We start from the raw sequence: 12,596 nt of genomic DNA on the forward strand, positions 1-12,596 counted from the left end.
GTCACCCACAGGCACTGACTGTGCTAATGTGCAGCTCTGCCCCGAACCGCTCCAATCCCCACGTGATGGAGACACGTTCACAGGGAGCAAGAACACCACTGTCCCTCATGGTGTGGGAGACAAATGCCCAAAATCCAAGGACATGGCAGCGAAAACCCACAGACTCATGACTAAGAGCACCAGTCCCATAGCCGGGATGTCGCTGCACAGCTGGGAGGTCAAGACGTTGGCTGGGAGGTTGAGGGGTCGTGCGCCGTTTTCCAAACATTGGTGGGGACTCCCCACTGCAGCCCCCAACAGCAAAGAACCCTCAGGGGCTCTTCTGGGCTTACATAGCCATCCTGGACCCATTTGAGAACTGAATGGCTGCAGCCACTCCATGAAAGCTGGACAGCCAGTGCCCGAGAGGCCCAGCAGGGGTGGCACGGCCACTCTGACGAATCCCTAGAAGCTGGTGTAGACCTGCATGAGACAGTGGACTCCTGGGGGTCACGGTGTTCAGGAACTGTACATACACAGGTTCCACTTCCAGGGATCCCAGCGGCACTCACGGTGAAATCAGAGAAAGAGCCCCTCTTGGCTGCCTGCCTCCCTCCCCCGGGGAGTACCATAGAGAATTCTCCAGAACAGAAGCCTACTCTGCAAGAGGGAAGACTTTACCGGAGCCAATCCCTCTAGGCCACCGTTTCCCCAACTGGTCTCACCTAGGGGCCGGGGTTGGGGTAAGAGATGCAGGGCAGGCCACCACCCTGGGGCACAGGCCCACCAACAGGCAGATTTACTGACGACTGGGGGCACTCCCTGTCCTGCTGAAGGAGGGGAGGACACGGACTCTCCTCGCACCTCAGAAGAGGACCCCACCATACCTCGTCGGAGGGCTAGACCTCGGTGCCTGTCACCAATACTGCAGCTTTCAACGAGCAAAAGCACCACAAGGGCAAGGAAGTGCATCCCGGTGCCACTCAGGGGCATCGGATGACCAGAAAGGGAATCTAAGGTGACCGAGTAGTATGTCAAGGGCCCTCATGAAAAAGTGGACAGCATGCGGGGATAGGTGGTGACTGACGCAGAGTGACGGGAACTCTAAGAAAGAATCTAGAGGTGGCCCCAGAAATCAAATCTCTGTAAGGACGCGAAGAAGCCTTTGGAGGCTCACAAGCTACGGAACAGCAAGGACACTAAGTGAGCTGGAGTCACGTCAGCAGAAGCGTCCAAGACTGAAAGGGGGAGAAAAAAAATCACAGCGCTCTGGGACAATCTCAAAAGATGTATATAAGCCACACACAATGGGAACGCCCACGAAGGAAGGGAGCGGGTAGAAAACTCAGGGAATGGCAGAGTTTTTGAGATAAACGACGTGCACCAAACCAAAGACCCAGAAGCTTCCAGAAGCCAAGTAGGTTAAATACCTCAAAACATACTCCTAGGCGGGCGATGCTTAGTGAACTGCTGAAAACCAGAGGGAAGAAGAAAATGTTACAAGCGGGAAGAAAGAGCACAGCTAATCTGTATCAAAACAAAGACCAAACCACACAAGTGAGAGGATACAATGGAGTGGGACGTTTCCAGCAGTGAAGACAAAAATCACCAACCTAGACTTTTGTATCCAGCACCGTCATTTTCCAAACGTGGAGGAGGAAAAAGTTCTTCCTCAGACAAACGGAGGAAACCCACTGCTGGCTGCCCTGCCTTGAAGGTGATGGTTCAGAAAGTTCTTCAGAGAGGGCGAAAACGTCACAGGTCAAAGTTCTGGACTGCCGTGAAGAGGTGGAACGAGAAGAGAACCCACAAAGGCCTACGGCGCGCAGAGCGGAGTTCTTCCACACGATCCACGCCCGCAGCGAGAAAGTTCTCAAGCGCAGGCCTCGAGAGGTCCGCGCTGCGGGAGGCGCCGTCCAGCCTCCGGCCCCGTCGAGCACATCAGGGAAGCCCCCCAGTGCGGGAGACTGGAGACCGTGGGGAGACACCCCTCCCAGGACTGGATGCCACCGTGGGCAACGGTGAAGGGATGCTGCAGATATTATTAAATCCCAAACTTAGTGCATCTTACAAACAAAAGGTGCGTTATCCTGGGCAGGTCTGACCTTACCAGGTATCAGGTGAGCCATTGAAAGATCTAAAGGTCAGAGGCCTCTCCCCCACTGGCCCCAAGGCCCACAGCCACAGGAGAGGATTCTGGCCACAGGCACCAGAAGCAGCCGACAGACCCTCCCCAGGCAGGTCCCGGATGAGAACACGTGCTGGGGCCCCTGCCCCCGAGAGCGGAGAGGGTGCATGAGGGCTCTTGAGAGCCACGAAGTTTCTGCTGATTTGTTCCACAGCACAGAAGACGAATCTGCCCTCGGGCCTGTGAGTGGGTGTGCAACAGGAAGAAACAGCTGCACACATTTCGCCCCGTTCAGCTTTCCCCTGCGGCGCTGTCCCCGGGAAGACCGGATCTAAAGCCCGGCAGGCGGCCAAGGGGGCGCTTCCCGTCCTAGGGCTGCCCGAGCCTCCGCCTCCAGCCTCTGCCTCCAGCCTCCGCCTCCAGCCTCCGCCTCCAGCCTCCGCCTCCAGCCTCCGCCTCCAGCCTCCGCCTCCAGCCCGCTCTCAAATAAGCAGCGCCCTCAAGCACTCGTTTGCTAGTGTTCACGCAACTCGCAGCATTTCTGCAATTCAGTTCTTCTGGATTTCCTCCCTTCTCATTCCTACGGCACAGCTCTGTGTTCGCTTTTCGAGTTAAATGCTTCTCTTACTTTTATTACCTCTTGTTCAACAGCAAAAACACCGAATGTCCCAGAACACGTGTGGGGGTTCAGGCGGTGAGCTCGGCGCGTGGGGTCCTTGGGTCCCTCTGAGTGGCCGGCACCTCGAGGTCTGCCTGTTTCCCACACGTCTGAGTCTGGCGCCCCAGCCCCCGCGGCGGGTGTCGCACAAGCCGAGGGACGAAGCCGCTCCTTGCCCGGCAGCGAGCTCGGGGAAGAAGGGGAGCAGCGGGGCTGCCCCGGGCTGCAGACTCGGCCGGGGGAGCCAGAGACCCGTCTGCCTGGGCCCCCGAGGCCCGGCGCTGGGCAGAGCCTGCCTGCAGGCCTGCACCCCGCCCTCCAGATGCAGCTGGTGCCCCCGCCCGCATCCCAGTTTGCCACCCCCACAGCCCGCGCCCATGGCACTCCCCCTGCACTGGGCGCCGGGCAGCAGCGGAGGACGGCTGGACAGCAGGGGACACAGGAAGGGGACGGGGATGGGGGCTCTGGGGGCCCCTCACAGCCTGCCGTGCACCCTGAGCCAGCCCTGATGCCCCGTCGCCGCCGAGCCTGGAGACCCCCCAACTCAGAGGGAAACCGGAGGTGACACCCCTCGGGGACCCGCCCCGTCCCCATGAGAGGCGTGGCGTTCACTCCTGGGCACGGCGCCCACCCCCACTCGGCTCCCCCCACACCCATGGGGCCAGCCCGGGTGCAGGCCTCTGGGGTGGGTCCCTGTGCCGTGTGCCTGCATGGCCAGGGCGCCTGAACCCCATCCCCCCGCAGGGCCGCTAGAAGAGCAGGGGCCGAGGCCAGCGGCCCTGTCACCTGCCCCCTGCAGCCAGCGGGGTCACGGTGGGTGCCCAAGTCCACTGTGGACTCCAGGCGGGCAGCCAGCAGCGGAGAGACCCCTGGGAGGGGCCTTTCCGAGGCCCCGATGGCCGGCTGAGAGCCGCGGCAGGGACAGGAGGTGGCGGAGCAGGGTGGGGAGCACAGGGCAGGTCCAGCGAGGGGGCTGGTGGCACCACACAGAGAGGGTCACCCAGGCCTCCTGCACCCCTGTGGTGTCGGGGTGGGGATGCAGGCCCCGCGCTCTGACCTGACCTGCCTGAGGGACAGGAGGGGGCAGGTGGGCCCCACAGAGTGGGGGCCTGGCTGACCGCTGGCCCAGCCACCTATGCCCAGGTAAACAGTCCGCTGAGGACACAGCCCCAGGACGCCGCTGCTCCCAGGGGTGCAGATGCCTGGCCGCAGCCCTCCCCGCGGAAGGCCCTTTCCCCCGTGAGAAAGGAAGCCCCGTCGGCGGCGCTCACACCCGCCTATAAATAGTACGAGAGGAAGCTGGACTGCAGGGCGGGAAGAGGCCACTGGGGCCAGGCCCCTCCTTCCTGCTGGCCAGTCCTGCAGAGCAGTGGGGCTGAGGCCAGGCCCGAGACGCCCCCAAGGAGCCCCGCCCAGGCCGTGGCCGGTCAGTGAACCCCAGGGGCCCAGACGGCACGTCTCCATGGCGACGCACCAGCGACAGGGCCACCGGGACGCACGCAGGCTGAGCCCTGCCGGCCACGCAGAGGGGTGACCACGCAGGCCCATGGAAGGGCCCTGGAGAGGAGAGGCTGGCACAGCCGCTCCCCAGAGGCCCAGCGCAGATCCCGCCCAACGCACAGCCACGCGAGAGGCGCCCGCACCGCCTGCCCCTCCCCCAGAGCGGGCCCGCACCGCCTGCCCCTCCCCCAGAGCCAGGGCACAGGACCAGGAGCCCGGTGGAGCTTTGGGGTCCTGGGGTGAGGGCCGTGCTCTTTGTTTGATGACGGTTCAGGTTAGCAAGACTCAGCCAGCGCATGTTCACACGCGTGCCCTTCCCTGGATGTATGCGCTACATCAAAGAGATCACTGAGCCAACGTGGCCCCTGACGCAGCCTTCCTGGGAGCTAAGGGCGCAGCTGTGGGCCGGGGGGCAGGTGGGGGCTGGCGACAAGACACCTGCAGCTTCGGGCCGAAGGGTCCCGATGGGATGCTGGGGGTTTGCCGCAGACCCAAAGCTGGTGATGGCTCTGGCCCTGCTCGCACGGGTGGCCTCGGCCCCAGGCAGCTGTGGGGACGCCGAGGGCCCTAAAGCAGCACCCCCCCCCCAAAACGAGCAAACACAGATTCTGAGTGAGGGAGATTCTTTTAAAAATAAAACCTCAAGTCCAAAATAGCTTCAGTTTAAAAATAGCCCTTAGCACAAACACAGACCCTTCCAGCTTCTCCCTCCTCCGCCGGGGTCACCCAGAGCTGCCCCCCAGGCCACGTCGCCACGGGTCACCTGGCCTCCCCAACGGGGACAGAGGGGCGGCTGCGGGGGATGCCGGGCCTTAGTGGGGGGCCTCACTGTGCTGGCCCTGCAGAGGCAGCCCTGAGCCCCGGCCCCCCACGTCAGGCCCACCCCTCCCACCACAGGGGCGCAGGCGCCTCACACCCCCCCTTCAGCCCCGGTCAGAGCTGGGACCACCCAGGCAGCTCAGGGGTCACCGGCGAGCCAGGGAGGAGGTGCGGCGGGCGCTCTCACCACAGCCCAGGCCTGGGGGCTGGAGAGCCCCGGAGGCTGCACGGAAGGCAGAGAAGGCGGCAGAGGCCAGCGTGGGCGCGGGGCGAGACGGGAGGGGGCGCAGCGCAGGGCGCTCCGAAGAGGCGCAGCCAGACTGGACCCCGCGGGCGTCACACGGCCGCACAGGACCACGGGGGCCGCGCGTCTCAGCTCAGGCCGGCCGTATGCTCAGGCGGCCTGGGGCAGGGAGCGGCCGCCAGACGATCGTGGACATGGTCAGCCAGCTCCGGTGGCTAATTCTGCTATGTCCAGCCCAACTCGGGGCAGCGGGCGGGTGGCAGGCACCCCCGCGGGTGCGCAGCTGCAGGACCCGGCCTGAGCTCTGGGCCGTCCAGAGCCCGTGCTCCTGGGAAGGCCGCACCACAGTGGACAGCTTTGCTCGAGCGTCGCTGGCACCAGGCCAGGCGGGGCCCCGTGCGTGACTTGCTGTCCCCACCGGGGGTCCCAGCCCTCAGAGAGGAGGGTCTGGGGGGCATCTCGGTTCTGCACGCCGCTGGAGGGGCCCTGAGTGCTGCCAGGCGGTGGAGCACCAGACGCAAGCCTGTGGCGAGGGCACCTGCTGCCCACACAGCCAAGGGCCAGGCCCTTCCCAGTGCCCCCCGTATGGTCACCGCGTCCCTGTTTTCTCACGGGCGCCCGGGAATTCTTGCAATAGATAAAAGCACGGGAGTCGGCGCCCAGAGACGCGAGGGTGGCCGCGGGCCCAGTGGCCCAGTTTGAGGCTCTATGCGGGGAGACCCTCCCCGTCCCCCGGAGGCCGCACTGGCTGCCGCAGCGTATTCTCTTGATGTGGGGATGCAGGACCCACTTGCAGCGGGCAGGTTTGGGGCCCGGGATACCCCTCCTTCCGCCTGCTAATGGGGGGCCCATGCCCACAGCCCACCAGGCCAACAGGAGCCGGGTGGCCTTCGGGCGGGGGCCTAGTGGGGAGGGGTCAAGGGTACTTCCTGGTAGCGGTGGCCACTCCCCGGTGGTGCAGGCTGGTCTGCGGGGGGCGGGGGGCAGCCAGGGCGGGAGGGGGGCAGCGGAGGGGAACCCAGCAGGGGCAGTGGGGTGTCCTTGGCAGGCCTGGTGGGCACAACTGTCCAGAAGGGCCATGTGTGGCTCTGCGGGCAGCGGCAGAGCAGACGACGACAGCGAGGCTGCCCCAAGAAGACCCATGTGAGGGACCCGAGCCAGGCTGGGGGGGCGGCGCGCCCCGAGTTGGAGTCCGGTGGGTGGGCAGCAGGCGCACAGGGTCAGGGCCACGCCCGCCCCAGCTCCGAGGAGCGCTGGCCCCACCTGGGGGCAGAGCCGGGCCCCAGGACAAGGGAGCAGGGGCGCAGGGTGGGCCGCCCCCCACACCCCGGCCGCCGCTGCAGAAGCTGAGAAGTCACCCCCGGGAGCCTGTGGAAGTGGGGGAGCCGAGAGCGGCCTGCAGTGCCCTGAGGAAGAGGGGAGCTCCCCCAGCGATGCAAGGGTCGAGGAGCAGGGCCACGGCAGGGGGCTGCGCGGTGGGCGGCTGAGCCATGGGGCGCGGGCCCGTGACCTCAGGCGGGGCCGTGGTGGGTTCTCAGGCACAAGCGACCGGGAAAGGACGGCTGGCTGCAGGGAGCGGCCCGCGCTCGTTAGCAGCCGGTGATCACACGTCAGGAAGACGCTCCAGCCTGGGGACGCGGAGAAAGAGCCAAGTCTGTGTAGCTTAGAGACGGGCCGGGGACCGTGTGTCCACAGTGGACACGCAGACGCCCGTGGCTTGCCGTCCTCGGGGGCTGTTGCAGTCAGGAGCACAGATTGAGGCCGCCGGGCACCCGGAACGAGGTCCCCAGGGCAGGGCGGGGCGTTCCTGGACAGGCGGCCCCACGCCCGGGGTGAAAGCTGGTCCCCATGCTGTCTAGTCCGCCAGGGGTCAGCCCCCAGGCCCTTCGCCACGTGTGCCGGGGCCCCAGCTGCAAGGCCTGGGTGGCCGCGATTCCAGGCAGCTGCCCCCCCACCCCCGCCCCGCCTCAGCGGTCACCCCGGGCAGCACAGGCCCCAGGGGCTACCCGGCAGGCCAAGACCGCAAGCGGCCAGCTGCCCCTTCAGTGCCTGGGGACAATGGGCGGCGCCGGGCGGGGCAGGAGGCCCATCCCACTGCCCTTGGCGTCTAGCAGGAATGGGGTCCCACCCGCCCAAGCCCCTGCGGCCCTCACGACCCTGCCTCCGCACCGCCGCTGTACGCCGAGGGTGCCCCACGACCCCTGCTCAGCCGCGCCGCTCAGGACGCGCCGGGCACCCGGTCGCCGCGCAGTCCGGGCCAGGTCACTCCCACCGCGGCAGACGGACGGACGCCGTGCCAGGGATGCCGCGGCGGAGCCAGCGCTGCCCGTCCGAGTGGCTGTGGCGCGTGGGGGACGGACGACACGGAGGGCGGCAAGACGAGGACTGAGGAGAGGGCACGCGGGGTCCCGGCACAGACCCTTGCACACGCGTGAGCAAAGCCCGAGGACTCAGCCGCAGTCGGCCCACCCAGGCCAGCGGGAAACGCAAACCGAGGACGAGGAGGCCACGCGCCGCCCGCCCGACAGGGACACGACTGGTGGGGGGACGTGCACGCAGATGCGGGGCACACACATGGGGCACACACACGGAAGTGTCTGGGTGCACCTGCAGGTGATGGGAGGCCGCGGCCCAGCTCAGGGGCCGAGGCAGCGGTGTCCATGCACAGAGCCGGCTGGAGGCCAGCAGGAAGTGTCCACCCACCGCCCCCAGGCTGCACCAGGCCCAGGACTGGGCAGGGCAGGGGGTTGTGGGGGCCCTCAGGCCTCCTCCTGGGCCTGACGCCGCTCCCCAGGGCGGGCGGCCGCGCTCCCTCCCAGTCGTGAGCAGGGATGGGCACGGGTTCCCCTGGCCTGGGTGTCTGGGGTCACTCTGGGGCCCCGAGCACACCCCGCCCCCAGCAGCCCTGCGGCCCCACCCCCGCCCGCCGAGCCCCTTCTGCTTCTTCCGGACCCGGCCCTTATCAGCCCTTACGACAGGCGGGGGCGGGCCGGGGTGGGTGTCCACACGCAAGGCCTGTGTCCGGGCGCCCGAGGCCCACACCTCGGCTCCTTTCCACTGGCCGCAGAGGCGGGCCACCGGCCTCACCCCCAGGCCCGTTTCCTACAGTTGCCACCCACACAGCCCTGCCAGGCTCCGCCGCCCCAGGCCCCCAGGAGGTCGTCCACAGTCCATGTCAGGGCCCTCGGGGTGTCCATTCCGACCTGGTAGCCAGGGCGCGGGGAACCAGAGTGCGAGCCCTGGCCAGGCTGACTGGGCCAGGCCCCTGCCCCGAGCAGAGGACCCCTCCTGGCCGCCCCCTCTGTCCCCCCTCCAGGGGCCACCAGCCTGGTCCTCTCCCCCAGCTCCTGGCAGCCCCGGGAAAGCAGGTGGGGGCAGCACTGGAGGGGCCATCGGGACCCAGTGGAGGCTCTAGGGGTGCTCTGGCCACAGTCCCCCATGGACGTTCCCTAGCCCTTGGCTCCCTGAGGCTGGGCCTGGCCCTGGTGCCTGCAGGGGGCGCCCCTGAGACGCCCCATCAGCGCCCAGGCCTGGCAGCCTCTGGGGGACAGAGCCCCAGGTGCAGGAGCACCCGGCCCCGGGGACACTGTGTCAGCCACAGGGCACTGCTGGCCTCCCGGCCGGCCCGCCCTGCCAGGGAGCCGTGCACGCAGTGCCCACACGGGGGGCCGCCGTCTCCCCTGTGCTGGGGCCAAGACCGGCTTCAAGGCAAGGCAGGAAGTTGCCACAGACCCAAAAAACCGACCGGTGGTGGAGGACGAGGCGGCCTGTCCCCACAGGTGCCACACGCACGCCCCCCGATGGCGGCTCCTGACCGCCCAGGGCTGGCCAGCCTGGGCGTCGGCGCTGGTGGGATCGGCTGTGGGCCGGGTGTGGCCTGCGCTCTGGCTCCCAAGGTGCTGCAGGGGTGGCTGGGCCTGAACCACCCTCCGTGGCCTGAGGGCCGGGGCGCGAGAGGGACTGGCACTGGGGCGGGGGCCGAGGTCCCAGAGACACCCCCTGAGCCACACCTGCGGGCGGGGGGCCCCAGCAGGACGGGGGGTCTGAGGACGGGGGGGGGGCCTATGGGCAGGAGGCCTGAGGACGGGGGCTGGTGGCCTGGTAGCCCGCGTGCCCCGCAGCTGGGCCTCGCCAGACCAGGCAGAGGCTGTGCCCCGCAGAGCCTCAGCAGGAGGGCACAAGACCCGTGTGGCGGAAGGTGGCGACACCCACGGCCTCGAGGAGCCGAGGGGAACCCCGCTGGCCCCAGCAACCCCAGCTATACCGGCGAGGAAAGGAGGCCTGGACACCGGGCCCACGTGGAGACTGGCCCCGGGACCGCTGGGCAGAAGCCACAGCCACAGGACGCGGCCACGGGGCTCCGAGGCGAGGGGAGCGGGGTGGGGGTGCTGCGGGGAGCCAGGTAGGCCTCCACATCACCCCAAGGCCCACGTTTCTGGTCACCTGATGAAGCCAAGGCCTCTGCCGGAGCAACGAGCCATCGGCCCTCCCCGCGGGGCGAGGCTAGACCTGCTGTCCGGACCGTGCAGGGCGCATCTGCCCGAGGCCAGGGCTGCTGGGGTGCAGGGGTCAGCATCTGCCCGCGGGTCAGGCTGAGCACAGGGACCACCACTGGGGCGGGCGGGGGGCTGCTGGCCACCTCATCGCCAGTCCCTGTTCCCACAGAGGGGCCCCGTGAGCTCCCCAGAGTCCCAGCTAAGGCCCCGCACAGGCCATGGGCAGCGGCGCCAGAGGGAAGAGGTACTGAGGCCCCCGAGAGCTGCCGCCCCCCCCCACAGGCAGCTCAGGCCTACGGTCTCTGCAGGGCTCCCCTGCAGGCTTGTCCCTCCGGGCGGCCCCTCAGCAGGCTTCCTTGGGGGCTAAAAGGTGGGTCCCGTGAGACACGAACACCCTGGCGGTGCTCGCCCCGTGAAAGCCCGCAGAAGCGCCTGCAGACGGGCCCCAGTGGCTGCAGGCATGGGGAGGGCTGCGGGCCGGGCCCTATCCACAGGGCCACTTCGGCAGGGCGGTGCGAGGGGCTCGCTGGCCCCCCGGGAGGGCTCAGCCCGGGTGGTGAGAGGTGAGGCTGCTGGTGCTGTCCACAGGGAGGGCCGCAGGCAGATCCCAGGGGTGGCCACTCCCCTGGGACTCACTAACGGCTTGTGGGGCCACCCTCCGCTCAGGCCCGCCAGACCTGTGGCCGGGCGCCGCACAAAGGGCCGGCCCGGGCAGTCGGCACTCGGAGCAGCGCGGCTCGGGCCCCGGGTCACGCCAACTGACAGAGCCAAGCACCAAGCTGGGCGCTCCAAGGGGGAGGGGTGGTGGGCGGGGGCCACAGGGGGTTGGGGCTCCACCAGGCCTGGCCAGAGGTCCTTGGCAGGTGTCAGGGGTGCCTGGTGACCCACACCCGCTCCTGCGGCGGGGGAGCAGGGGACGCTCGGAGGAGGAGGCTGCGGGTCCTCAGGGACTCGCCTGCAGCAGAGTCTTGCAGGCAGTGAGGGCCTGACCCCCACCTGCACCCAAGGGCCTCTGTGAACTTTAGGTGCGGCAGATGTGTGGAGAGCTGACCTGCGGCCCAGCCAGTTCAGAGGACCCGGGACACCCTGGGGCCGGCAGCAGCGATCACTCGGTCACCCAGATCTGTGTGCGGAGGGGACGGCTCCGCGGGCTGTGGGACTCGGTGCCCCGCTCCACCCACTGGACCCGTGGAAGAGCCGAGGCCTGGCCACCACACACGGGCTCCGGTGACGACCGAGGAGGAAAGTGCTGCCGTGGCGTGTGGTCAGCGGCCGGTGCGAGCGAGGCTGGGGCTGTCGGACTCTCTTGGACTCTCACCACCTGCCGTGCGCCCCGGCCTGAGGGTCCTTCCCCCAGCACTGGCCTCCCCAGGCTCCACCCCACAAGTCTCAGCCCAGAGGGCAGGCCCCGGAGCAAGAGTGGGACCTCTCCTGGCCCTGCCCACCACCCCAGCCCACCTGCTGGCCAGAGCCAGAGGCCACCAGCACTCAGGCCACCTCCACCCCTGCGCCTTCCCCAAACAAACATCCCTTCAGAGGTAAAGTCCGTGCAAAACCCCGGGGGCTCAAGGAATCGCTGGGGTGCGTGGAGCCCTCCAGCGTGCAGGGGAGCTGCCGGCCGGGGCGGGCCAGGCAGGGGCGCGTGTGCGCAGCGGGGTCTCCTGCCCAGGTGCCGGGCGGCCCGCCGGGCTTCTGTCCTGCCGGCCTGAGGCTCGGGCCGGCGGCGGGTCTGCGGGTGGCGCCGCAGGGGCTGGGAGGGCCTGGCCGGGAGCCGCGCCCGGGGGCAGCGGGGGGCAGGGGCACTCACCTTCCAGGGCGGCCGGCCTGGCCCGGGGCACGGCCCTCGGACACCCCGCCTGGGGCGCCGGGCCCGCGGGGCGCCGGCCGGTGGGTGGCGCGGGGTGCGGGGAGGGGGCGCCCGGGCACCCCGCTCTGGGCGGGTCGGGCTGGCCGTCCGAGCCCCGCGGCGGCGGGGGCGCCACGGCCGAAACCCCAAAGTAGGTCAGCCCGGCCCGGGGCGCCGAGGTGCCGCCGCCCGCTCCGCCGGCCGCGCCGGGCCGGGCCGGGCCGGGCCGGGCCGGGCCTGGAGGGCGAGGCCGCGGCTGCCGCCTGCCCGGCCGAGGTCCCGCGGGGGCCGGGCGGGCCGGGCGGGCCGGGCCGGGGCGGGTCCCGGCGGGCGGGCGGGCGGGCCGGGCGGGCCGGGCCGGGCCGGGCCGGGCGCACTTACGTCGTCGAAGAGCGAGCCCACGTTGGCCGTGACCAGCAGCACCGCGGCGCCCGGGGCGGCCGCCTTCCCGGCCATGGCGCGGTCGGGCCGGTCAGCCGCGCCGGGGGGCGGCCCCGGGGCGCATCGCGGGCGGGCGGGTCGGGCCGGGCCGGGCGGGTCCGGCCGCGCGCTCGTCGTCGTCGCTCGCTCTCGCCCTCCGCGGCCCCGCGCCGCCGCCGCCCGCGCTCACCGCGGCCCGCGCGCAGCCATTACCCGCCGGAAAGTTCCCGCAGCGCCGCGGCCGCCCCGCCCAGCCGGGGGCGGGGCCGGGGGCGGGGCCGGGGGCGGGGCCGGGGCGGGGCCGGGGCGGGGCCGGGGCGCGCGAGCGCGCGCGGCCGGGGGCGGGGCCTCGGGAGGGCCGGGGCGGGGCCGAGGGCCGGGGCGGGGCGGGGCGCGGCCGACGCCTCCCGTCCGTCAGCGCCCCCCGTTGAGCGCCCCGCCCCGCGCCGCCGCGTCCCCGCTCCGCCCCCCGCACTGTGACGACACGGCCCGCTCGGGGGCGACTC

At 69.8% G+C, this 12,596-nt stretch overlaps 1 protein-coding gene across 1 annotated transcript in view; it reads right to left on the minus strand.

The window, feature by feature from the left end:
• INPP5A (inositol polyphosphate-5-phosphatase A) overlaps positions 1-12,126 on the minus strand; it is a gene marked incomplete at both ends in the record, with an annotated part of 47,419 nt that extends 35,293 nt beyond the window's left edge. Inside the window, one exon of the mRNA XM_084245896.1 lies at positions 12,052-12,126. Within this exon, the coding sequence (XP_084102022.1) occupies positions 12,052-12,126 (75 nt within the window). The remainder of the gene's footprint in view (positions 1-12,051) is intronic.
• Positions 12,127-12,596: the final 470 nt, after the last annotated feature.

This window comes from Talpa europaea, assembly GCF_964194135.1.
Source record: "Talpa europaea genome assembly, chromosome: 10".
Lineage (NCBI taxonomy): Eukaryota > Metazoa > Chordata > Mammalia > Eulipotyphla > Talpidae > Talpa > Talpa europaea.